The sequence below is a fragment of the Galeopterus variegatus genome, unplaced genomic scaffold (assembly GCF_000696425.1).
Source record: "Galeopterus variegatus unplaced genomic scaffold, G_variegatus-3.0.2 Scaffold121, whole genome shotgun sequence".
NCBI classification, from domain to species: Eukaryota; Metazoa; Chordata; class Mammalia; order Dermoptera; family Cynocephalidae; genus Galeopterus; species Galeopterus variegatus.
This window is the reverse complement of record NW_007726232.1, coordinates 792,649-815,323: the sequence shown is the minus strand read 5'-3', so window position 1 is coordinate 815,323 and position 22,675 is coordinate 792,649. Positions and strand designations below refer to the sequence as shown.

General features: G+C 43.9%; 1 protein-coding gene across 1 annotated transcript in view; it reads left to right on the top strand.

Annotated features, from left to right (window-relative positions):
* The window catches only part of KIAA1549L (KIAA1549-like ortholog), a 113,799-nt gene that overhangs the window by 14,071 nt on the left and 77,053 nt on the right, over positions 1 to 22,675 (top strand). The window contains exons 7-10 of the mRNA XM_008588100.1: positions 2,830 to 2,992; positions 5,032 to 5,091; positions 10,535 to 10,686; positions 14,996 to 15,167. Coding sequence (XP_008586322.1) covers positions 2,830 to 2,992; positions 5,032 to 5,091; positions 10,535 to 10,686; positions 14,996 to 15,167 — 547 coding nt within the window. The remainder of the gene's footprint in view (positions 1 to 2,829; positions 2,993 to 5,031; positions 5,092 to 10,534; positions 10,687 to 14,995; positions 15,168 to 22,675) is intronic.

Here is a 22,675-nt window from a genome sequence, read left to right as displayed (position 1 = left end):
CAGCTAATATTCAGAACACATAAGGAATTCCTACAACTCAACAATAAAAAATAAAAAAAAACAATTAAGAAATGGGCAAAAGGTTTTTGAATAGACATTTCTCCAAAAAAAGATATACAGCCGGCATAAGCACATAAAAATATGCTCTACGTCACTAATCATTAAAGAAATGCAAACAAAACCACGAGATATCACCCCACATCTATCAGGATGGCTGTTAATCAAAAAAGAGAAAATAATAATTGTTGGTGGAGATGTGGAGAAACTGGAACCCATGTGCATTGCTGGTGGGAAAGTTGGATGGTACAGCCACAGTGGAAAACAGTATGGTGATTCTTCAAAAAATTAAACATAGAATGACCATATGATTCAGCAATTCATTTCTGGGTATATACCAAAAAGAATTGAAAATAGGGACTTGAACAGGTATTTGTACACCCGTGTTCATAGCAGCACTATTCACGACAGCCAAAAGATGGACGCAGACCAAGTATCCATCAACAGATGCATGGATAAACAAATGTGGCATACACATACGTACAATGGAATATTGTTCAGCATTTAAAAAGGAAGGAAATTCTGATGCACGCTACAACATAGATGAACGTTGAGGACATTTTGCTAAGTGAAACAAGCCAATCACAAAAGAACAAATACTGTATGAATTCTCTTATAAGAGGTATCTACAGTTGTCAAATTAATAAGTGATTCTACTTTTAAGAGTTATCTAGAAAATTGAGTGGCAGTTTCTAGGGACTGGGGGGAGGGAGAAATTAGGAGTTGTTTAATGGGTACAGAGTTTCAGTTTGGGATGATGAAAACGTTCTGGAGATGGATGGTGGTGATGGTTGCACAACAGTGTGAATGTGCTTAATGCCACTGAACTATATACTGAAAATGGTTAAAACGGTAAATTTCGTGTTTTGTATATTTTATCAAAATAAAACAAACAAGTATAATTTACCTGGTCAACTGTAGTTTATACAGAGGTACCTACAGTGCAAGCTTTATATGCTTCCTTAGGATCCAGTGAGATTTAATTTTGTTGAAAAGTGAAAAATAGAATGTTCACAATCAAGATAAAGCTTGAAAATTAATTTTTTAAAGTTATTATTTAGTTTTTTTTTTAGGTGGCAGTATGTTGAGGTCTTTTGTTCAGAAAGAAGTGCCTTTCTTTTTTGGTACCTTGGGAAAGAGACGCGAATACCTGTGGCTAAACCACATTCCAAAAATACTTCCAGAGAGGACAGTAAGAGTTGAGCATTAATTGTGGGAACGAAGGCTCTGGGTGAGAGACTTAAAAAGGAACTCCCACTTGTGGGAAAAAGTGAGAAATAAAGCAAAGAAGTTATTCTTGTCTGTCTTCTTCAAAGTCAGGTTTAGAAGGGCAATTGCAGGGATCGTCATTTCTGAGCATGCAAAGGTCAGGGAGAGACCGGGTGTCAGTCAGCATCCCGGCAGGAAAGAGAAGGCACACTCAGATGAAGGTAATTTGAGAAAAGTTCAATAAAAGGCCCCCTTTGTAGGAGTGTGGGCAGGCTCCAGGGAAACCTCAGGGACAGTGCAGTGTCCAAGGCTGTAACCATTGGGCTTGATGGGACCAGGGCAGGGAGCAGTTACGGGGGCCTGGCAGGAGTCAGCTGTGACTCGCAGGGAGGCAGTCCTGGGCATCAGCACTCTGACCTCCCTCTCCTTCTCTCCCATATCCTCCTGAGCATGCTTTAGCTAAAGCTGGAGGGCAATGGAACCCACTAAGGTGGTCCACAAGGGTCTACCTCCAGGGGCACAGCACTCTGACCTCCCTCTCCTTCTCTCCCATATCCTCCTGAGCATGCTTTATCTAAAGCTGGAGGGCAATGGAACCCACTAAGGTGGTCCACAAGGGTCTACCTCCAGGGGCACAGAACAGGATAGAGATGCTGGGTAGCAAGTGGATCTGGAGGAGAAACAGAAGACACCCAGCCCAGAAGCCCACCAAAAATGTCTCCAGATTGAACAATGTCCTACCACATGTGTTTTTCAGATCTCATCTATGGGATATTTTTGCCCATACATTGACCCAGAAAACCTCATTTTCTGGCAACTAAAAAACTGACTTAGACAAAACGTGAGAAGAAAAACATGCCATCTGATAGGATTTTTTTTCACTTGTTCTATATTGAATTAGTAGACCACAAGGAAATGTAATTGCACTGTAAAGAAAATATTCTGTACTTCTGAATTCCTGTTATAATTAGGTTCAGTCACCCTGCTCATGACTAGGTTGGTGATTAGCTGTATACGTTCCCGATCCTTTCAACTTTGAAATTCACTAGAAGTTTGACTCAGGCTTTCTTTGTCTGAGCAGTTGAGCCTTCCTTAAACTTAAAATTCCTATGCTTTATTTTATATTTTCAGAATTATAAAAGTCACCTGAGACAATTTAGGCCCCAGAAACCTACACACACCAACAGTTAAGAACCCAAAGTCAGACTACCTGGGTTCGAATCCTTACTCCATCACTTATTAGCTGTGTGACCTTGGGCAAGTCCCTCGATCATTCTGGGCCTCAGTTTCCTCATCTGTAAAAGGGAATCATAACTGGCTACACCTCGTAGGGTTGTGGTGAGGATTAAATGAGATGATGTGCCATTCACACAATGCCTGGCACATAGCAAGCAATCAGTAAACGATGACTATTGTTATTCTTGTCTCTTCCTTGCTGTTTTCCCACCTCCCTTTCATTCCCACCCTCAACTTCTGCTTAAACAACTTCTCCATGGCCTCCATTAAGCAGACCCTCATTTTATTTGGCATGTCTCCCTCCCCTTTCCTCCTGTGTCCATTCAGATCGTGAGCACGTCCAACGCCTCCCAGGCTGTCACCTTGGTGTATGTCGTGGGCAATCAGAGCACGCTTCTCAACGGCACTGTGGCCAGCAGCCTCCTCAGCCAGCTATCGGCTGAGCTGGTGGGATTCTACCTCACCTACCCACCGCTCACCATTGCCGAACGTGAGTACATCCATGTCACACAGGGACCCCGTTGTTCCCCGGGGCCTTCCTCCATTCAGTAAACATTTGTTGTGCCAGGCCACATACTACCTCTTTTATCATAAAACAGCTGAAATATGTGATAAATTGGGGTTGAATTGATGAAAAGTTGATTGCAGATGGAAAGAAAGCACTTGGTAGGTGCCTTTACCCTTCACATGTGTCTCGTTTCATTTTATCCTCATGACCACCCTGTAAAGTAGATGCAAATTTAGCTCCATTTTGCAGAGGAGAAAACTGAAGCTCCAAGAGATTTCACCAGACACCCAGTCTCACATAGCTCATGCAACATGAACATAGGGTTTGAATCCAAGCAGTCTGCTGTCTGAGCTTGCAATCTTGCCTGCTAGGGCATCAGTCTTTGGGCAGTCTGGATTGCTACAATTTTCTCCCATTTCTGTCATTAGCAAATGTTACCAGACCTTAAGCCCCTGCCCTGGCTATAGATATCATAATGCAGCTCATTTGCAATCAATGTCATGACTTCACTTGATGAAATCCCCATAGTCGAATGGCCACATCTTCCTCTAAAGTTCCAGTTACATAATACTCATTACCATGCAGTAGACATAGTCTCAAAGACGATGCAGTCTGCATTTGGTATCTAAACACTTATGTGGTAGCCAAAGGAAGTAAAGGTTTGTACTCTTAAATTTAATCAGTCTTTCACAAGGTCACTGGGAAAGAGTTTTTTTTAAAACACAATTAGCAAAATTGTCTCATAATTTCCTTCTCTGGTTGTTTTTGATACTGTAAATAAATGAGATCATGTGTGTGAATGTATTTAGCACATAGTAGCCACTGAGATTTTTTTCTGAATGTTTGTTTAATGGCAAGCTTTTGCAGACTTTATGTAGTGAGGAAAGATGACTCTGGATTTTATGGAAAAGATGATGTCATAAAAGATAGCATTGTGTCACATCCAGCAAGTGAAGAATTAATTTTCTTTCATCATTTTGATATTCTGATAATAACAGCTCAATAAGATTTATTGAGCATTAGCTATATGCCAGGCACTGTACTGAACCCTTTACATGTATTAACTCAACATACTTGTAAGGAAATATGAGACTTTTTGTTACAAGTATTTGGCTAGTAAACTTAAGTCCTTGACATTGGAAAAATCCATTCAAGAGATGATTATTCCTAAAAATGTCAGTGATGGTTAGATAATTTTAAAGAGAAAGCTACAGCTAGGACAGGTTCTATCTAGGTCTTGATAATGAAGGCATTCTACTTAAGAAGGTTTTGATGGAAAAACTGAAAGAGCAGAAACTCACAAATCCTAGAAAACTCTTCATCTGAAAGTTAGCCCTTTACTGAGTCTTTTCATGTTTTGAACAGCAAGGATAGTTTTAGCCTTTATGTTCTGGAGTTTCCAAGAATGGTAAAGCAGGATTTATCTGCTTGCTATTTTCTCACTAATGTCCATTTCCCTTAACAATATTTATATATAAAACCGACAGAAGGCCGGCCCGTGGCTCGCTCGGTAGAGTGCGGTGCTGATAACACCAAGGCCACAGGTTCGGATCCTATATAGGGATGGCCGGTTTGCTCACTGGCTGAGCGTGGTGCTGACAACACCAAGCCAAGGGTTGAGATCCCCTTACCGGTCATCTTTAAAAAAAAAAAAATATATGGGAGCTGACCAGCACACATTTCCTTATAGTTAAAATGACGTATTCAACAAGGTGCTAAAAGTAGTACGCTTTACCTTATGAGTGCTTCCTTCAACTCTGAACGAAGAGTTTTAAAGTAGTAGCTCTTCTAGTTTAAGTGTTTGTTCACAGATTAAGATAGTGCTAACTTTAAAAAGTTTCTAAAATCGTTGAGATTGATGTTGTAAGTCCGTGGACAAATGATTCTTTTTAACAGTCGGTGCAGCCTTTTAAGAACTCATCTTCTATTGTTTCTATATTGATTTGAAAACTGAACAACATCTAATTAGATATAGTAACTTTTAAAATTCTACCTTTGACTCTTTTTTTTTAACACCATAGCACTGGAATATCCCAACCTTGATATATCAGAAACAACCAGAGACTATTGGGTAATTACAGGTAATCTCTTATTTTGTTATTTCCCACTCTTCTTGCTGTCAGGTTGGTTTGTTTTTAAAAGCTGAGTGCCATTCAGTAATAGAATGGGCACTTTTCACTGGTCCTGTCTGATAGGTCAGGGTGTTACTTCTGCAGAACCAGAAGGGGATGGAATAGACTGAGATAAGAAAAAACCTCATTCTGAGGTTGAGTATTAGATAAACAATGCAAAACAACTACCTTTAAACTCCCCACCTAGTGGCCTCCTCTTTGCAAAAAGCGGATCTATCAGGAGTTCCAGCGTTAGCCTGGGGACGTCTAGGGCATGTCCATAGAATGGTTATCTGTTTATAGATGGTAAGCCTTTCTGCATTGCCCTACAAAAGCCATATTAAGTCAGAGGAGTGCATGGCATGTGCTTGTCTCTCTCCCCAGCACGAGTCCCACACCCACACTAGTCCTGACAGTGAGGGCGGATGGAAGTGGAAGGGTGTTATGTGGCATTTTTTTCCCTTGACATTTTCCAGCTGAGCTTTATGAAACAGCAAAAAGTTCTTGTGTTTTTCAGAAGCCAGACAGTAGCTCTGAAGATTACAGAAACAAGGACTGAGCGCAAAGAGAGAGGACGGATGTTTGTAGGAGGAAAAGTGGCCAGCCCAGCCAAAATGGGGAGGAAGAGGAGGAGGAGTATATGAGTCTGCGCGGGCTGCTGTAACAATAGTACTGCAGACTGAGGGGCTTAAGTGACAGAAATTTATTTTCTCTCAATTCTGGAGCCTGGAAGTCTGAAATCAAGGTCTCACAGGGTTGGCTTCTTTGGAGGCCTCTCCTCTTGGCTTATAGATGGACATCTTCTCCCTGTGTCTTCACAGGGTCGTCCCTCTGTGCATGTCTGTGTCCTAATTTCCTCTTCTTTTAAGGACACTGATCATATTGGATCAGGGCCTATCCTAATGCTCTCACTTTAACTTCATTACCTCTTTAAAGACCTTGTCTCTAAAAATGTCACATTCTGAGGTACTAGGGGCTAGGGCTTCAACATATGAATTTGGGGGGACACAATTTAGCCAGTGATGAGAGGGTGGAAGGTCCTACAAGTCTTGGAAGATGTGCCTGGCCAAGCAGCCTGGTCTCAAACCTCCCTTCTTCCCTCTTCCATCCTTTCCCTCACTTGCTGTCCCAAACAAGCAACAGATGGACTGCTGCCTAAAATACTAGGGAGCATGCACACCTGCTTGATGAAACCTGCTCAAGACCTCTTGTAAATTGCAGAAAATTGGATTCTCTCCCCTCCTGCAGAGCTACCTGTACACAGAGATGATTTTACCTGCTAAGAAGGCAAACTAAGGAACTGAAAAAAAAACCCAAAAGAACAACTCACCAGGGTTATGCCCAAGAGAGAGACAGTGCTAACCCAGCAACACATTTTTGGAGCCAGCAGGTTATGTAACATTTACAAAATCATGATTCCTCTACAAGGAATGGTAATTTTTAACTTGCAGACATTTTTCCTCTTCTGTTAACTTACAGGTTTACATCAAATAACACATTCTCTTTATACAGGTCATCCTCATCTCCCTGTATCCTGCCCTGCCTCTGTTTCAGTGATAGAACCTTCATAAAAAGCTCCACACCTGGTCTTGTTTTCAGGACTCTCCTGGGACTTAACGCCCTGCCCACTCACTTATGTAACCTTATTTGTTATTGCTGTTAGTAATCAGAATAAAGTGTGGCCTCCATCATTGTGTTTGGGGTTGGTTGGGTCAGTTGCTTAGTGCTTGGGAGGGGCTGAAGCTTTGACCCCTGATCACTTTCTGAACCCCTGGGCAGCCACCACCAATCTGCTGCATCATTTACAGAAGAGGTAGGAGCCGAGAGATGAAGGTAGCTTTATTCAGCCCTTAACGCCCAGACATTCATCATGGACTGTCTTCTGCTTATTGCTAACAGCCTAGAGGATTTGGAGCAACTCCCCTTTCTGTAGTTTCTGTTATAAAACCCTGACATGTTTTCATCTGTTTTCTAACTAAACTTATATTAAATATGTTTTTATATACTGTACACTTGTCTCCCAGAAGATGGCTCCGTCTTTGATGGAAAATCATTGGCTTAGGGTGACTTATGCAATCCCTCTTTACAGAGAGTCTAGGGGCCACCCTGCCATTTGGGGATTCTACAGTCAGGTTTGTTGATATGAATCAAGACAGAAATGCACAGACTCAATATTGCAGCCTGACAGAGGGGAGAGCCCATCTCAGATTTATTCTTCTGTCTTTATTTTACCCACTAGAGTCAAACTATCCCAGATCCAGCAACGGAAGGATCTCTTCTGGTCTCAGCTCTGCCATTTACTAACCTAATGTGTCCTTGAGCAAGTCACTCAGGCCCTCTGGGAGAAGTATGAGCTGAACATTAAGATTCTTTTAGCTCTGAATGTGTAGGATTCAACCACAAATAAAGCAATTTAGCCTGAGCACAGAAGGCTGAACTAGGCCGATGGTTTGCATTTTCAAGCCCAGTGTGACTATAAATAAGGAATAAGAGAACAAGTCACAGAATCTTCTGGACAAAGCCCCTCTAACACAGCTAGGGTCCTGCCCACCTCCTCGAAGCTGAATCAGTGGTGGCTAAGAGTGGTGGCCAGAGCCCTGGTTGATGTGCTCAGGGTGCTGCTGTCTTCTTGGTCACCTGTGCTAGAGCTGAGCTTCTGTGTCATAGGAGAGATATAAGTGCACACCCCTTTCCACTGCCTTCCAGGCAGGCAGAGAGGGCTGGGGAGCCTGAGCCTGCTGTGTGCCTCAGAGGGAGAGAGGAGCTGCATCCTGGGACATATTTCCATACTTTCATGTTATTTCTTCCTCTTGTAAGGATGTGGATAGCAAAGACAGAAGCACATTGTAACGACACTGCTACCATTTATTGACATCCTACCAAATACCTTATAGCACAATGCTAGGAGCATTTTTTATTGAATTCTCTGTTCTTAACAACAATGCAATCAGGAGTAGATTTTGATCCCTGTTTTTTCAGATGAGGAACTGAGGCCCAGGGAAACTAAGCAACTTTCCAAGAACACTCAGTAAGAGGGTAAGGGGAAGCTGGGGTTCGAACTCAGCCCTCTGCCTCCAACCCCGGCTCTCCCCCAGCCGCCTCCTAAGAAGGACACGTTCTCTTTGCAGATAGCGCCAATGAAGCATATGGGAATTATTTAGTTATTGATTCACTTTGACTCTATGGGAGGTTCTCCCAGCCTCCTGCACTTCCCTGGAGGCATCTTTTTAAATATTTTGTTTGTAAAATACACACAACGTGAAATTTACCATTTTAACCACTTTTAAATGTACAATTCAGTGGTATTAAGTATATTCACAATGTTGTACAACCATCATTGCTATCTATTTTCAGAACTTTTTCATCACCTGGAGGCTTTTGACTCTTCCCCTTTCTTGATGTCTGCCTTTGAATATACTGAGATTCCCATAAAATAATCCACACTGATCCCCCTCGACTGTCCTGTGTCCCCTCTGTAACTCTCGTCCAGTGGTCAGGAGAGGCCAACTTAGAAGTAATAGTTGAGAAGTTTGATCTGTAATTCTACAAACGGGGGCATCTTTGAACCAGGGATTTCTTTTCTGGGGCCAGGAGGTAGCTGGACTGTCCTCGGCCTGATGCCTGTGTCGTGAGGGATTCGAGGGTCCTCCCTGGGACCTGACAGTGGGAAGAGCGCAGCAATGTTTTATCTTTGTTTGCAGGAATTTGGCTGACAGCTGAGTGGGAGTCCCTCATCTGTCACAAGGGCCCTAGAAAGAGAGCTGCTTTATACCCTCCAGGGGGATTATTTGGCATTTATGGCTTCAAAGCAGTAATTTCTGAGACCCAGCTGTGGCTTATATTTCTTTCTTGATTTGTTGAAGCATCATTCTCTGTGTCTTGTTGACATCGCTTGCTTGGTCTGGGCCTGTGGAGAGTGTGATTGTGCGTGTTGGCTGCTGCAGGCACCCTGCTGTACTGGACATCACGGCTACAACACGTTCTGTCTATCCAAGCTATTTCCATATCCTGGGAGAAGGGTGCTATGAATGATCCTTGGATGGACAGTGGTAAAACAAACTCTATCAAATGAAAAATCTTATAATACATCTCCAGCCCTAGTAAGTTTTGGACTCTTTAAGAAAGTGAGGATTGTTCTTAGCATTTTAAATTTTAGGTGTGACTGTGTTTGAGGTAGTGTTTGTGTGTTTGAGTTGAAGTGTGCTTCCCAAGGGACATGAAGCAAGGACTGGACTTTGGGGGTAGACAGAAAAAGGCAGTTGCCTTCATGGTAAGTGACCACAGCCATCCTAGGATGAACCTAGTCTTCAGTAAAACCCTCCTCCACGCACTAGTCATGGCCTAGATCTCCATCATTAATGTCTTGCCTGTTGACTACAGATACCCTGGCTCATGGTAAGTGACCACAGCCATCCTAGGATGAACCTAGTCTTCAGTAAAACCCTCCTCCATGCACTAGTCATGGCCTAGATCTCCATCATTAATGTCTTGCCTGTTGACTACAGATACCCTGGGTATAGATGAAGCCCAGTAGTCAGGAGGGATGGGAAAGAAACAAGTTCCATTTACCTTCCAGGCACCAGGCACTGCTGAGCTGCTGTAGACATCCTGTCTCATTTAAACCCTAGAGCCCATTAGGATTTTGTTCACTGTGATGTACACTTTCTTATGCCCTTTTTGCAGAGAAGGACTTAGACTCAGAGAGAGCTAGTGGCTTGCCTAAGGTCCCACAGCTGGCAAGTGCCAGAACTGGGAGAGGGTGTACTCTTTCCATTCAGCTGTCTTATTCTTGAGTGGAAGAGGATTTGAGGGGTCCTGGGCAGCTTTAGGAGTGGGCACCAAAAGTATCTCACAGAGGCAGGAGAGAGGACACTAAAGAGGGTGTTTTGCCCAGATGTAACAGGTTGAATTGCAGGATGGAGCTCAGATTTCTCAGCAAAGCTGTTGATAAGAAAAAATAAAATAGAGGTAGCCCTTAGCCAGGGCATCTGAGTGGGAACCAGCAAAAAACTCAGTTAGCTGTACCTGCAGCTATTCTGTGTTCCCATTGGACTCTTAGCAACACATATCATCTTCAGTAGAGTTTGGGCTTAATAGAGCAGCATTAGACAAATCACAGCTCTTAGAGGAGTCACACAAGCCTGTTTTGAGTTTGAACCCTGACTCTGCTATTTACTAGCTGTGTGGTCTTAGACAAGTCACTTAAGTTTTTCAGCATCTATAACATGTGGGTAATGATTCCTGACTCCTGGGGCTGTTGTAAAGGTGAAGTGAGGTAAGGATGTCCAAGCCCTAACATGAGGTAGGGCATGTTAGCCCTTACTGACTGGGTGCAGGGCCAGTAGTGGTTGTGGTGACTGAAGCAGCAGCAAGTCTGTCTTCTTAGCGTCCCCTCTGCCTTCTGCACCCACAGTGCTACAGGGCGTGGACAATTCGCTGGTGGGCCTGCACAACCAGAGCTTCGCCCGGGTCATGGAACAGCGCCTGGCCCAGCTTTTCATGATGTCCCAGCAACAAGGTCGGCGGTTTAAACGAGCCACCACCCTGGGAAGCTACACTGTGCAGGTGGGTGTGTGCAAAGCCACTGGGGTTTTCTAATAACTGTGGGGGAATGTGCTTCCCGAGACTAAATAGACAACTGTGTACAGAAAAGCTGCAAACTGACTAAGCCATTTAATCAGCTCTGTTTGGGGGGTTGATGGTCTAACTGTCAGAAACATGAAGGAGGGTGAGAGTTAGCTATTCCTGCATTGTCACTGACTAGGTTATAAGGAAAGGAGGGCTCAGAACAAATTCTGCACACATGCTGATATTCATAAAACAAAAAATTATTAGTAAGCAAGCACAAAGGAGTCATTAACCTATTCTGTGATCTCAATGAAGTCCCAGCTCTCTGTCCTTTTAGGCCCTGTCACCACTACCATGAATGGCAGATGCACCAATATCCCAACACAGGATTCTAAGCTCATAGTGGACACACGACTACACAGAGATTTAGGCTAGCTGGGGAGAGGTAGCAGACACTAGTGGTGCTCTGCCCATAATCCCCTACCATTTCTGTGCATGCCAGTGGGAATTCCAACAGCTGGACTCTGAATCTTTATTGGAGGGCTGCTCTCGGGATGCCGGACCCCACTTTGCCCATGCCATGCTGGCCAGAACTGCCTGGGAATTAACCAGTGGGGGTGGGGGTGATAAATACCCCAGCTCCCTCACCCCTTGGCTAGGAGAATTCTGAAATGTATGTTTTAGATTATTTCCAGAGCTTTCCCACAGTATTAAGCTCTAGTTACCCACTCTGGTAACTTGCTTAATAATGCTCCTTTTCCAACCTGTATCACCTCCTCAGCCTCCTGTCGGCGCCTTATACCCCTTTTACAATCACTTGTCTCTTCTCAGGGTCTGCTTCTCAGGGAACCCAGTCAAGGCAGTAGCCATTCCCAAAGGTAGATTTTCTAAGCCTCTCTACATACCTTATTCAGTTTCTGCAAGAATGGATATATCTCTAGCATATTCTAGCCAAGCCGCATATTTTGAATATCACTAATTTCGCCAATGAGAATCCATCTCTAACATATGTTATGCTAATTAACAAAGCTCTGTTGAGCAAGGTATCTAATTACAGAAGCACTCCGGGTATCTGCCTCTGCAGTGTGGGCTTCCTAATTGGAATCTAGCAGACTAGCATATGAGCCTCTGATTTATAATTGACCGCATTTAGGGTGCAACTGATCCTCTGCACACATGCATAGTATTACACACTGTCCATGAGGAAGCGTTTTAAAGGAAATTGTAGATGTTTAGCATAATCTGTCTGCAGATCATGCCCCCAGGCAATCTTAAAAATCAAACAGTCCATTTTTTGGAACACACTTCCCTGCTGAAGTCCGCATCAAGCCCCTGATGAGACTCCAGGTCCCTCCATTCAGAGTTGGTGAATTTAGTCCCTTGTCCTACTGGATGTTGCTTGGATTCTAAGTCTTTGTGGCCTGTGATGAGCTTGTCACAGGGTAAAGCAATGTTTAATTTCATGGGCCAGGTTTATGATATCCCCTTTGTAGGTGAGCCCTGTAATTCACACTTCTCCATCTGACAGAAAGGAAGTGACCGTGAAATGAGATTTGTATCAGCCAAAGGGAGAGAAAGGGCTTCCTTGCAATCCTGGTGCCTGGTGATATTTGTGAACCTAAGAAACCTAACACATTCTGCATGTCTAAAAGGGCCTAGAGAGTCCCTCATTTTTTCTAAGTGCTTAGTGCACTTGGCCCCTGTAGCTGCCTGGAAAGTCTGAGTGAAGCAGGTGGGGTTTATTTCTGCAAATTCCTAATTTACAGAGGCTGTAGATCACCTTCTAACATCTTCTTTAAAGAAATCTTGATAAGAAGAATTTGCCATTAAATCAAAATTGAGTGAAGTTATTATAAGGTCATTCACCTTCTGCCTGGTTGTACTAACACTCTCCCTACCTTCTTTCCCACTAGGGAAAGGAATAACATGCCCAACTTTCCCAAAGAAAAATTCACTCTACATAGCTTACATCAGCCCATCATCCTTTCATTCAAAGACCTTTCTTCTAGGCTCAGATAATTTTGAAAGATGAGCTGCCTTCATGAATATGGAAATTTAGGAGTCTAGAATCAAAGATATATCTCTAGTTGATATATTTGAAGACTTGAGTCGTAAGAATAAATACATATGACCAATCAATGTTTTTAAATGTTTGACTTCATTTTAAACATTTGACTTCACAAGATGCCATTTTTACTTCCAAAGATTAGTAAAACAGTACCATTTTACACTCCCCCAAAACAGACATGGACTTTCAGTTGCTTCATATCCTTGTCAACACTTGGTGTTGTCAGTCTTTATTTTAGCCCATTCTGGTGGGTGTATAGTGATGTCTCGTGGTTTTAATTTGGATTTCCCCACTGAGCATTTTTTGTGTGCTTATTGGCTATTCAGATACTTTTCTTTGTGAAGTATCTGATCAGATCTTTTGCCATTTTTTATTGGGTTGTGGTAATATCTATTTTTTAATTGTTATATATAGCATACATACAAAAGAGTGCAAAAAATATGCAGAGTTTAAAGAACTAATAAAAAGAATCCACAACCCAAAGGATGAGAACATTACTCTTACCTTACCCCGGAAGACTTTTATGTGTCTTCTCTGATTATACTCCCTCCCCTCCATTAGAGTTGAGTATGATTCTGAATTTTGTATTAAATCATTCCTGTATTTCCCATATGGATATTACTGTCCATGTGTGTATTCCTAAATAGTACATCATGCAGTTTTGCCTGTTTTTGAATTTTATGTTCTGGGACTTGTTTCTTTTTCTCAACATCAGGCTTTTGTATTCATTCATATTGATAGGAATAGCTGTAGATCATCTGTTTTCACCACCCTGTAGTATTTCATTGTGTGACTAGACCATAACTCATTTATCTAGTCTACTATTAATGACTTTTGAATTTTCAGGTTTTATACTATTATGAACAATGTTGCAAAAACATTTTTGTAGTATCTTTTTTTTTTTTTTTTTCCCCTTTTTGTCTTTTTTTTTCGTGACCGGCAACGGATCGCAACCCTCAGTGTCGCGCCTGTACCGGACCGGGACCGGCCACGGGATCGCAACCCTCGGTGTTGCTCCCGCCCCTCGCTCAGCCAGTGAGCGGCCGGTCTGTATGTGGGATCCGAACCCTCGGCGGGAGCGCCACCACGCTTCCCAAGCGGCGCACTATAGCAGTGCGCCACCAGGCCGGCCCCTGTAGTATCTTTTAATATCCTATGAAACTCATAATCTGTAATATACACTTTGGAAAATACTGTACTGTAGTATAATGTTTATCAATTGTTAATTATAATAGTGAAAAGCTGATAACCTTAAATGTTCAAAAATAAAGGGTTAGTTAGGTTTACCAAACATGTATACGTAGAATACTATGTAGGTATTAAAATTTGTGTTATAGTATTTATGTTTATCAATTGTTAATTACAATAGTAAAAAATTAATAACAATCTAAATGTTTAGTAATAAAGGATTTATCAAATAAGTTTTTGAGGTGTGCATGGGAATGTCATATAGAGATAAACATTTATGCTTTTGTTACATTTAAGGCCATTTAATGATGCAAGTAAAAATAGCAAGATATGATATACAGAGAATATAATAAATAATTTCATAAAATAACAAGAAAAAGGTGTGTGTGGATAAAAGCAAAGAATAGAAGCAAATACTCCAAAATGATAACATAATTAGCATGTGGTAGAAGGATTACAGATTGTTTTAATTTTATTTCATTTCTTGATGCTTTTCCATGTTTTCAAATTTCCGATAGTGAATATCTATAACTTTCACAGTGAAAAAAAAGCAAAATTGTTATTTTAGACAAAGAACTTTGAGTTTCCAGGTACTGCTTTTATCAGAGATCTTTTGAATCACAGACATACACAAGTAAGTTAATTTTTTTCCTTTCTGGCAATTGCAGATACTTGAAATTAAAAATCTTGTTTGAGAGTAACCCGACATGCCCTGAATTACATGTGGAAGCCTATTTTCAAATGAGGCCAGAGTTCTGTGGAGGCTGGGAGCATCTCTCTTCCATGTTTTTTTCTCCATCCTCAAACTGTTCTTTCCAGATGTTCATATTTCTCAAAACGTTTTTTCTTCTCGTCCCCTGCTGTCACGATAGTGGGCTTCCTGAGATGCTGGATATAGGGAGGCACACAAAGGTTGAGGTCTAACGCATATGTGTGGGTCCACTTAGCCCCAGAAGCTTCAGAGTCAGGAGAGGAGCCTGCTGATTGCCTGGTGATTGCGTGGTTTGTGCAAGATGCCCTGTAAACACACAGCTTCTCTTTTTCTGGAAGATGGTGAAGATGCAGCGTGTGCCAGGACCGAAGGACCCGGCGGAGCTGACTTACTACACCTTGTATAATGGGAAGCCCTTGCTGGGAACTGCAGCGGCAAAGATCCTGAGCACCATTGACTCCCAGAGGATGGCCTTGACCCTGCATCATGTTGTCCTTCTACAAGCTGACCGTAAGGGCATAGTCTTTTTATTCAGTATTTCTAATGCCATTAAATGTTTCCTGCAAGTTAAAGTGATTCCCCATGTTGATGGTCTTGGAGCTAATCATATTTCTGTTTTGGAAGGTTCTTAAATCAATCAGCTATGTTTTTGGTGTTTTTTGAAGCAATAGGTTTTGGGTAAAGGATACATTTTGGATATTAGAATGATGGTAATGATATCACTCTGACCTCAAGTCCTACCCACTCTTCCTTCTTAGTGTGATCTAGTGAACAGTTATGAAAAACCACTATAGCTGAGATTATATTTGTATGCTGGGGGAATTAAAGATAATTTGACTCAGCAAACATTTGTAGAGTCCTCTATGAAATGTGCTTACTGCTGGAGAGCATACAGAGGTGGGCATGACCTGGTTCTCACCTTTAAGGAGCAGGGTGAGTGGATGCAGATGCAATGGAATATAACATAGAGAAGCACCATGAGATGGCAATGTGACACAGGGGTCAACATGGGGAGGGACATTCAGAAAGAATGAGCAGAGGAAGGATATGAAAAATAATAGCTGCCTCTTGGAATACCCTCCCTGGTGGCAGCTACTATGCTAGTTACTTTGCCTAGATTTTCTCTTTCTCCTCTCATTGGGGCAATGCTTATTCAGCTCCAAATTATAGGAGAGGAAACCAAGGTCAGAAAAGATAAACAACCTGCTCAGCATTACAGAACAAGTATCTAAGTAGCCACGATATGAATCGATCTGTCTGACTTCAACCCCATGTTCTTAACTATATTACACTTTAAGATTTTAGCAGTGTCAGAGAAGGGGTGTGTGTGTTCTAGAAAGAGAGGGCAACATGAGCCAAGAATGGAGGTGAAAAGTACCAGGTGTGCTTGAAAACCAAGGCGTTCAAATTGCCTGGAGTGAAGAAGCAGATGGAGGAGAGGATGGAATTAGAAAGGTATATGGATTTGGAAACTCGGGCCTTGAATGGGGGGGGGGAGGAGATTGTACAAAGATGGTTGGCTGTGGGGCACAATGGAAGATTTCTGAGCAGGGGAGTAAAATCACTGGGACTACCCATTATTTAGGGAGATTACTCAGTCAGCAGTGTCCAGGATGGAAGGAGACACGAAGTGGCAGGACCAGTGAGGAGGCTCCATCATGTCCCAGGCATTGGGGACCCAATCATAGGCAATAAAGAAAGTGGGGGGAGGGAGGGCATGAAGGTGAGAGATTGTGTGGTAGAGTTTAGTATTTGGCACCATGCTGGGCATGGAAGGGCGTGGAAATCCATCTCCCGTGGGTTTCCTAGTTGGTGTCTATGCTCTTCAAGAACCTGACACCTGCTCGGGGTTTTCCTCTCCTCCTCATCTCTTGCCTTCATCTGGGTGACTTTTGCTTCCAGGGTGATGGCCCTGTACACATGCTGCCATGCTCCACCAGCACATCCTCACAGACACACCTTTGCCTAGGAGCGATGATGGTCACTCTCTGCAATCTGGTTTTCGAAATGACATTTTAAGCCAAGAGTCTCTTCCTTCTCTCCTTGTGGGCTCTGTCCTCATCTTTGGTTGGCTACTTGCTTCATCTGTTTTGCTGCATTCTCTTCACATGGATTCCCCAGGGTTCTGTTTTCAGCTCTTTCTCCCTCTCTGTAGGTGGAGAACAAGTCATAGAGGACAGGAGTGAGAACAATTGCAGGTGCCTGGGCGAGAGGTGGAGGTGCTAGAGGTGGAGACTCTCGGGGAAGTGGGTGGGTTCGGGATATTTTTGAAGACCGAGCCGATGGGAGAAGATAATGGATTTTGTATGTGGCAAGAGGAAGGTGTGGGTCAGAGGAGTCAAGGGTGACTCCTAGGTGTTGGCTTGAGCACTGCTTGTAGTTCCATTTGTTGAGATGCAGAAGATGCAGGACAGAGAGGTTTAGTGGGGCTGGAATAGGAATGGGGGAGCTGGAATTGAGAGTCTGGTTTTAGACATGTTAGACTGGAGATGTCTCAACACATGGGTGACATTGAGAGCTAAGGGAGTAGGCGGGAACAACTAGGAGATGAATCCAGCTGGGGAGTAAAGGGGGAAACTGAGCGCTGGGGGATCCACGTGTGGGAAGAGCAGAGCCAGCATCGGACCCTGAGAAGGAGCAGCCAGGGAGGTGGGAGAAACCCTGGGAAAGGGTGGGGCTCAGAAAGCAAGCAAAGAAAGTGAATCTTACAGAAGGGAGTGAGCGACTCTGTCTACTTATATTCTCGAGAGGCAGAATACAATAGGATAGAGATTAGCGGGATTTGGTGAGATAGAGGTTGCCAGTGCCCTTGGCAGGAGTGGTTTCCAGGATGAGGTGGGCTGAGGAGAGGATGGGGATGGGGAGGCAGCTACAGTGAAGGGGAGAAGATTAATGGGGCAGGTGCTGCAGGGGCACGTGGGAGATAGTGGCCTGTGTGTGAATATTGATGGGGACGCTGTAATCGAGTGAGAGAAGTCAACAGCACAGAAGAGAGGCAAGAATTGTAGGAGCAAAGTCCTTTGGTGGATGGGGGGTGGGACCTAGTGCACGAGTGGCGGGGTCTGCAGGGGCAGCGCAGCCTTTCGTAACGGGAAGGAAAGTAGAGTTCAGGGGTACATTTGGTCATGGAGGCCTGAGGACATTTCCTCTGTTTCTGCTCTCCTGGGACAAAGTGAAGTGATGTTGGCAGCTGAGGTCGAGCTTGTGTGGGAGGCATTTGAGCAGGTGCAGTAGTAACACACACGGAGGACAGAAGTGCAAGCTGATGAGAGAAGTGCTGTGAGATTGGCAGGACTCCCTCCTCCCTGGTCCTCACTGCCACGTCCCGACCGTTTCTTCTATTCTTTCACAGTCCCACATCCTCTGAAGCTCCTGCTTCCTTGCTGCTGAGGTCTGATGAGAGAAGTGCTGTGAGATTGGCAGGACTCCCTCCTCCCTGGTCCTCACTGCCACGTCCCGACCATTTCTTCTATTCTTTCACAGTCCCACATCCTCTGAAGCTCCTGCTTCCTTGCTGCTGAGGTCTCTAGACCCCAGGGGACCTGCATCAGTCACTGGAGGTTTTCCCACCTGTTTCAGTGTCCCTTCCTCTCCAGCACTTCTGTCCCAATCGGCCTGCTACTTTGGCCTCTCAGTTCTATGACCCCCTCAATTCTGCTCGAGGCCTCGTGGGGCTTGGGAAGGGGTGGGAAGGAGAACTGGCTTCATCGAGAGCAGGAGGTGAACAGAGTGTCAGGAGAAGAGGCTGCGGCAAAGGGGACTTTGCTGGTGGCAGTTAATGGGGGACAGTGGCAGGGTTTAATAACTGGGGGCTGTGAGAGCAACCTCATCAGGTCAAATGCACAGAGCCTTTTGGAAAGGAAAGTCTGGGTGGCAAGGGATGGCCAGAGGCTCTGCTGTGGCTCAGAGAGCGGGGTCCCACCTGTCTGCCTGGCTCCAAAGCTGCTACCCTCTGACCCTTTCCCCTCTACTCCTTTGTCTCCTTCAAACCTGCGTGATCCTCTCAGGTCCCTTCTACAGTAACTCACACGTCTGTTTCCTTTTCTCCATTTCCTCCTTCTCTCCTAATTGGACTGTGGCACTAGCTTCCCAGATGACTCAGCCTGTCACTCTCCCACGAATGTGCTTCCTCCACTGCAATTAGAGTCGTTGTGATACAACATAGAGTCAGATCTCAGATCTTTTCCACTTTAAGCAATTTTTGGTGGCCCTCCATCATTTATAGAATAAAATCCAAACTCCTTGAAATGGGTCTTCACAACAGGTGCTTGGCAGGTGTTCAGGTCTCTTCACAACCTGGTCTCTGTGCTTCTTTTCCACCCGTCCCGCCTGCTTTTCTTTCCTTCGTATCTCAAGCTTCAGCCAGTAGGAACATTCATCCTTCACTTCCCAGCTCCTGGGAGCCTTCCCTGATCCCGGAGGCCCTGCCCTCCATCTCCTTAGTTCCAGGAGCTTCCACTGCCTTTATCACATAGGGCAGTGATGAATTGTTTCCTGTCTGCCTTCCTCATGAGCTCTTTAAAAAGACAAAGGAACCAACCTTTTTGAAATGCCTCTGGCAGGCCCTGAGAGAGGTGCGTGGCTAGAAGACGCCAGAGCAGAGCAGTTGAGGGCAGAGCTTTGAAATGAGGCAGACCCGGCTCATGTCCCTGCCCTTCCACTGTCTAACTGTGAGCTTAGAGCCAAACTAATTAGCCCCTCTGACCTTCATTTTCCTCATCTGTAAAATGGTAATATAAAAAACACCTACCTAATACAGCTACTTAGAGAATTAAAAGAGATAAATTGCCTGTTAGGGCTTAGTGCAGTCCTGGGGCACCTATCAATCACTTAGGAAGTCGTAACCAAATCTCGTTTCTCCATAAGGTGGGAGGACTAAGGGGAGAGGAAATGAGGAACGAAAGGTGATTGGAAGGCAGAGATCCCATGTGCTAGAGTGTGGGTGCTACTGATGACCGTAGACAGGGACTTGGAGAGGAGAAGCATTTTTATAAAGGAGAAGGTAATTTATTGTTTGGGCCGTGTTGAGTTTAAGGTGATGGCAGATTGAGGGGATGCCAATGGGATGTTGAAGGGGTGCTGTTGGGATATGGATGAATGGTTGGGATACGAAAGGATGTTGATAGGATATCCTATTGAGGTTAGGAAATGTGTTCGGAATTCAAGCCTAGATCTCAGGAGAGAGATTCAAGTTAACACTATAGACTTTGAAAACTACATGGATACAGGTTAGAATTAAAATCCCAGAAAAAGGGCCGGCCCGGTGGTGCACTGCTACAGTGCGCTGCTTGGGAGCGCGGTGGCGCTCCCGCCAAGGGTTCGGATCCCACATACAGACCGGTTCCCGCTCACTGGCTGAGCGAGGGGCGGGCGCAGCACCGAGGGTTGCGGTCCGTTGCCGGACACAAAAAAAAGACAAAACGGAAAAAAAAAATCCCAGAAAAAGCTGCAAGTACTTGAGGAAAGAATATAGCTAGAGGATAGAAGAGGAAAGCGAGAGGACAGACTCTAGGAAATACCTCCATCCCCAGGAGCAGGTGAGGAGGAAGATGAGGCCAATGAAGAAGAGGAGGAACAGAGATTTTTTACATCCCATTTTTCTCCTAATAGCTTTGGAATCAGCCTACACTGTTCATCTGAGGTCAGGACTTTGAATAGAGAGTCACAGTGTTGAACGCTTTGTGCCCCTGAAGGGAGAGTTAACATTCTGTGTGTTCCAGTGCCTTCTAAATCGCTAGTTCTAGGGTCGAGACTGGAGCGTGCAATGCCCACCCGACCCTCATCGCCTCTGAGTAACGGGCAGTATTTGACTTCCAAAGAAGCTGCTGTGTTTCTCATGGAGGTTTGCATGTGCTCTGTTTGCAGGATCTAGAGTGAGAGGTCATCCAGCTCAGGGAGTAGGGAGTATTGTCCTCATGGAGACTAAAGCAGGAAGTGGCTTACCTTACACGGTCATCAGACATCTACCTAAAAAAAAAAAACTCTTAAAGAAAGCAACAGACTGACCCTCTCGTGAAGAGGTCTCACACTCATTCATCCCTTTAACACATATTTATTGAAAGGCTGGCCCATGGCTCACTTGGGAGAGTGCAGTGCTGATAACACCAAGGCCACGGGTTTGGATCCCTATATAGGGATGGCCGGTTCGCTCACTTGGGAGAGTGTGGTGCTGACGACACCAAGTCAAGGGTTAAGATCCCCTTACGGTCATCTTTTAAAAAAAAAAAAATTATTGAGCATCTACTATGTGCCAGGCACTGGAAATAGAGCAGTGAACAAGGTCATCTTTTAAAAAAAAAAAATTATTGAGCATCTACTATGTGCCAGGCACTGGAAATAGAGCAGTGAACAAATCAGACAAAAATCACTGTTCTCATGGAGCTTACATTCCTGAGTGGGCAGATCAAGTAAATGAAATAAATAAGTCATATGTTAGATGCTAATAAGTGGTATAGAGAAAAATTAGACAGGGAAGGGCTAGCAGATGTCGAGAAGATAATGGAGCAATTTAAAATCGTTAGGGAGTCAAGAAGAGGATCACTGAGGAAGTTGCCTCTGAGTGACCATCTGAAGGAAGGAGGCAGGGAATGGTTCCTGAGGATGTCTGGGGGCCGCCAGGCAGAGGGAGGAGAGTTCGAGACCCAGCAAGGAGGTCACTGAGCAAGCAGAGTGGTAGCAATGAAGTCAGAGGCCTGGATGAGGGGCCACCATCACTAGGGCCTCGTGGGCTGGCCCTGAGGGGGCTGAGAAGCCACAGGAGGGTTTGGGCAGGACGACGTGGACTGAGCGCTCACCAGCTGCTAGGCGCTGGGTAGACTCTCACCTGCACCAATTCACACTGGTTGTGAACTCTAATGTTTGAGACGTGGACGACGGCCACAAAAATGAGCCCAGGATGTTTTAAATGGATTCCTCCTCCTTTCAACATTTGTTCTACATAAGAATAATTTATTCTGTGTTTAGATTATTTGGACCCTTGACTCCATTCCCTCTGACAAACACCTGTGTGTGTGCACACATAAGCACACACTTCCATTTATGTGTGTTAACTTGGAACCGACTTAAACTGTTTCTTTTGGAGAAATGACTTTTCATGAAAATGTCTAGCCTGTGGGGGGGCTCAGTTTCTTCATCTGCAAATGGGGGTTAAGAATATCACACAGGCAAAGGACCTGTCTGTCACAGCACCTAACATACAGCAGGCGCTTGGGACGTGCTGTCTTCCTTACCTATCTGCCCTCTATTGAAATTCTTGCAAATTAAATAACCATTCATTCCTTTTCACCTCCACATGACTTCGTACTTTTAGATCATTATGCCAATGAATATATTGGGTTTGGATGACTTCAGGTGACCTAACTTTGCTATTGTTTTGACCGCTAAATGAATTTATGAATGTGCGTAGGATAAATCTATTCTCTCCCCATTTAAATAGAGGTGAAGGGATTTTACATACTGCACTGAGAAGAAACACATTTACTAAAACAATAAAACTGAGTAAAAGCAGAACACACAAATATTTCATTCTTGCTAATGAAAAATGCACATATATTTATTTAGGGTATACACTGACATACTATATGTTTCTTTTTAATCAGGACAAAATAGCTCAGCCAAAAAGAGGCATATTGATATTTTTCATAGAAGCTCTAAGCTTTAAAAAAATGTTAATGGCATAAAATTCACATATAAATACTGATTTGCTAAAAGCAGTAGCAATTAAGTGTTTAATGTCAACAGAAGCTCATTATCTAATGAGCTGTTTTCAGAAGTTAATAATGTGATTAATCACTGATTGGTAAATACTGTGGAAATGATGTTCTTTTGTACTAATAGTATTCCGAGCCCATGGGCAGCCAGATGATGGGGAGACCTTGGCTAACAAGGGACCAGTAGAAGTCAGGGGGTGGATGAAATCAGAGAGGAAGGGTGTCTGGCTGGCTCTTCAGGTGGGTCCTCACCATGTGGCACTTACCAGTGGGGTCTCTATATTCCAGGGTCTGGTCCTCAGCTGTGCC